Raw genomic sequence first — 3,516 nt, 5'->3', positions numbered from 1 at the left:
ATACACACACACACATACACACATATATATATATGCATATACATTTATGTATAGCAAAAAAATTCCCGGATACTGGTTTTATGTATCGTCGCCGCTATTTTAATGTGTTTGAATGCGTTGCAAATTTGTTATTCGGTGATCTATTCGAGTTATTGTTGCTGTACTATTTCAACATACCCTGAATTCTACTCGGGACTAGTCAGAGAGCTAATATTCGCTATAAAATTGGCTAAAGAGTGAGTGCAGGTTTAAATAGCTATTCTATTCGAATATCACAATTGTTACTTTTTGTGTGGAGCTAAACTAATAATACATGTCTAGCAATTTGTACGTAATATGTACAAATGTACATAGTTTCTTTAGTTTAAAAAATATAAGAACAGTATTACTTTAACTAATTATGTACTACACACCACACAGACTGTTACAGAGAGACAGAGACGTATCCGACTTCATCTATGATCTGAGGTGTATTTAACAGAGGCAAGAGGTCTGAAAACAATGACAATCTGAGGCTTCTGCTCACAAACGAGCTTTTGTAGCCAATAAAGTAGCGAGCTTGCCATATCTATGCCATTTTTGTCTTTCTCTCTTCACACAGAGCCTCATGCCCTCAGAGGGAATAAAATTATAAAATCTCTGATGACATGATGATTGTGGAATTGTGACACTCTGACACGGCCACGAACCACAAAACATAAATGATGACAAATTGCTGTCATATTATCGTCTGCCAAGAAACATTTTCAATCGTAAATTGCAAGTATGGCTGATGTTACGACTCTTTCCAGAGAGGGGCTTATAGCCACACGGCATAGATTGCATAGAGTCTCTGTACCCAAATAAGTAGACCTCGACGGTACTTGTATATATAGACTGTCTCTACCATAGTCTCGCCCCAAAAATCTCAAATATTTATCACATTCGAAAACCATTTGAATATTCAAAATTGGAACTATGACTGCGCAAGACATCGACGTTGTGGTGGTTGGCTCTTGCAACGTAGACTACACATGGTATAATTGACGACCGAGAAGCGCTCACAAAATTCCTCTTCGATAATAATTTTGCTCGCTTGTGATTAATATATCATACCTGTTTGCTATATCCTGATTCCCCTCATATTCAATACTGTGTTCGCTGTAGTCTCTCATATTCTCTTACACGCTGTATTGTTTGCAACCACAGCTTCGTTGAATCGCCGCCTAATCCTGGAGAAACAATCAGTGGAGAGAACTTCCGTACGAACCAAGGCGGTAAAGGTATGTAAAGGATGTGTGTAATCTCTCCGGAAAATCCAATATGAATTCGGCAAGGGTCCCATTTTAGTCGCCTGCCATTAATTGATATTACAAGTCGACTTAGTGATCATTGTGCGATGTTGAAATTGAGTAAATTTTCAGTCAATCTTCATTACAACGGTACATTTAAGGCATCGGTATGCCTGCATCACTATATTGAAGTGCTTCGCATTACACATATCTCACTGCATTAAGTACATGTATATTGTTTTAAATACAATCGGACAGTACTGCCACTTTACGCTCCTACTGAGTAACATACCTAAGTCTTTGTATGTAAAATTTACCAGAGCTTCTTCGGTGTTTTGTAACAGGTGCTAATGTCTGTGTCATGGCTGCACGATGCGGTGCGAAGACTGCAATGGCCGGAAAGGTCAGTACATTGTTTCTAGCTGTTGCACTTCTGCTTCTCTGTATATGAGAGGTACAATAATTTTGGCACCCCCCTATATTTTTATGCGCTCCAGTGGAAGTTGCTAGCTACAATATCAGGATGCTTGTATGCTCATTCCTATCTTAAACTTTGATCCTACAGATCGGTGCTGATGTAGGCGGCGATTCGTACGCCTGCGAGCTCCGCAAGGATGGCATAGATACATCCAAATTGCTTGTCGACCCTACACTTGCCACTGGTACCGCTCTCATAATTGTGGACGCGAAAGGTGTGTATATCGATGTCTTCAATAATAATCTCAGTTGGACTGATATGGAGAATTCCAGGTTTAGTTTTGTGCATGCGTGCCGTCGCAGAATCAATGTTTGTTCTACTCTACTAAGCTTGAGCATAATTGGGTTTCTGGTCCGGTATCGGAACTCTTTTCATCATTGCACGTTGGTGGGTATCAAGACGCAATTTAACCTCAGAAATAACAGCCTCAATTACCCAACCAACCTCTGCAGGCGAGAACCAAATAGTGGTTTGTGCTGGCGCAAATGGAGCATATAGCGAGGAAGATGTGAAAGACTGCGAGTCTTTAATTGAGCGATGTATTGTCATGGTCTGCCAATTGGTATGACGTTGTTATATTTATAAAGCATAATGCATCTTTGCTTGAAGTATCTGGTTCTGCCAGAGTAGGTCTAGGTCAGTAGTATTTTCGAAGAGGGGCACATGTTCATCAGGGATTGGCTGTATCTGAACTTTAATCTGTAGCAGCACTTCACTGATCTGTGTCCGGACTACAATTTGGACGTGAATGATGACTTGTCCGTGTGAAATAATATAGATTTCCTCAATCCTTCTGCATTCACAACGATCTATTACCTACAGGAGATTCCATACAACTCCAGTTTATCGGCCGCGCAATCTGCGAAGGCAAAGGGCGTGTTCACACTATTCAACCCCTCTCCCATGCCAAAACCGCAAGCGGCTAAGGACTTCATTAAACACGTAGACTGTCTTGTCGTGGTATGTATTAAACATACTTTGTGCATACGGGAAGCCAATGCGTGGTATGGAGCTGATTCTCTCCAATTAGTATGTACACTGTAGGTAGATTTTGGAGCTACAACCTATGTATGTACGCAGATATGCTTTTGCTTTCCTCATTTCCTCTCTCCACTGCAAATATGGACTGATGTGTCTCGAATTATTTCGTAGAACGAGCATGAGGCCGCCATGTTGACACAAACAAAAGAAGCTAGCATCAACGAGATGGCAACTGAGTTGCTGACTATGGGACCTGCTCATGTGATCATAACCATGGGTGGTGAGGGACAGACATATGTTCGAAGTAATGCGGGGTATGTGAATAATACTACAGTTGAGTGGTCGGTTCCAATAAAATACGGGCGAAACACGGTGTCATGTTTGCATACGTGCACATAGAGATAACCGTTGTAAATGTGTAAATTAAGGGATGATATCTTCGGGGAGCGTTCCCGTATCACCTCATCATGTATAGGCAGATCCCAACTCGTAATCTGCTTTTTGATATTGTGATTCATGTCCGTGTAGTGTTGACACTTGTATATATGCTACTACGACGCGTAAATCGTCAAGCGGTCACTAATATATATATATTCATACATACATATACACATACATACACACACACACACACACACTTGCACAAGACACACACACACACTTACACAAGACACACACACATACACGTATATATATATATATATATATATATATATATATATAATAATATCTACGTAACTCGTACTTCGTAACCGTAAACTAAACTTAAAACGTTAATTAACCTTA

The 3,516-nt window shown here is 40.2% G+C and overlaps 1 protein-coding gene across 1 annotated transcript; it reads left to right on the top strand.

The window, feature by feature from the left end:
* Positions 1–794: 794 nt before the first annotated feature.
* SARC_08267 (hypothetical protein) lies at positions 795–3,129 on the top strand (the record flags this gene model as incomplete). The annotated part of the gene is made up of 7 exons (XM_014297772.1): positions 795–1,016; positions 1,189–1,262; positions 1,616–1,674; positions 1,837–1,963; positions 2,202–2,311; positions 2,572–2,709; positions 2,902–3,129. The coding sequence occupies exons 1-7, from the start codon at positions 958–960 to the stop codon at positions 3,127–3,129; spliced, it is 795 nt and encodes a 264-aa protein (XP_014153247.1). The 5' UTR covers positions 795–957.
* Positions 3,130–3,516: the final 387 nt, after the last annotated feature.

This window comes from Sphaeroforma arctica, assembly GCF_001186125.1.
Source record: "Sphaeroforma arctica JP610 unplaced genomic scaffold supercont1.726, whole genome shotgun sequence".
In the NCBI taxonomy this organism is placed as follows: domain Eukaryota; class Ichthyosporea; order Ichthyophonida; genus Sphaeroforma; species Sphaeroforma arctica.
This window is presented reverse-complemented; position numbering and strand designations above follow the sequence as displayed.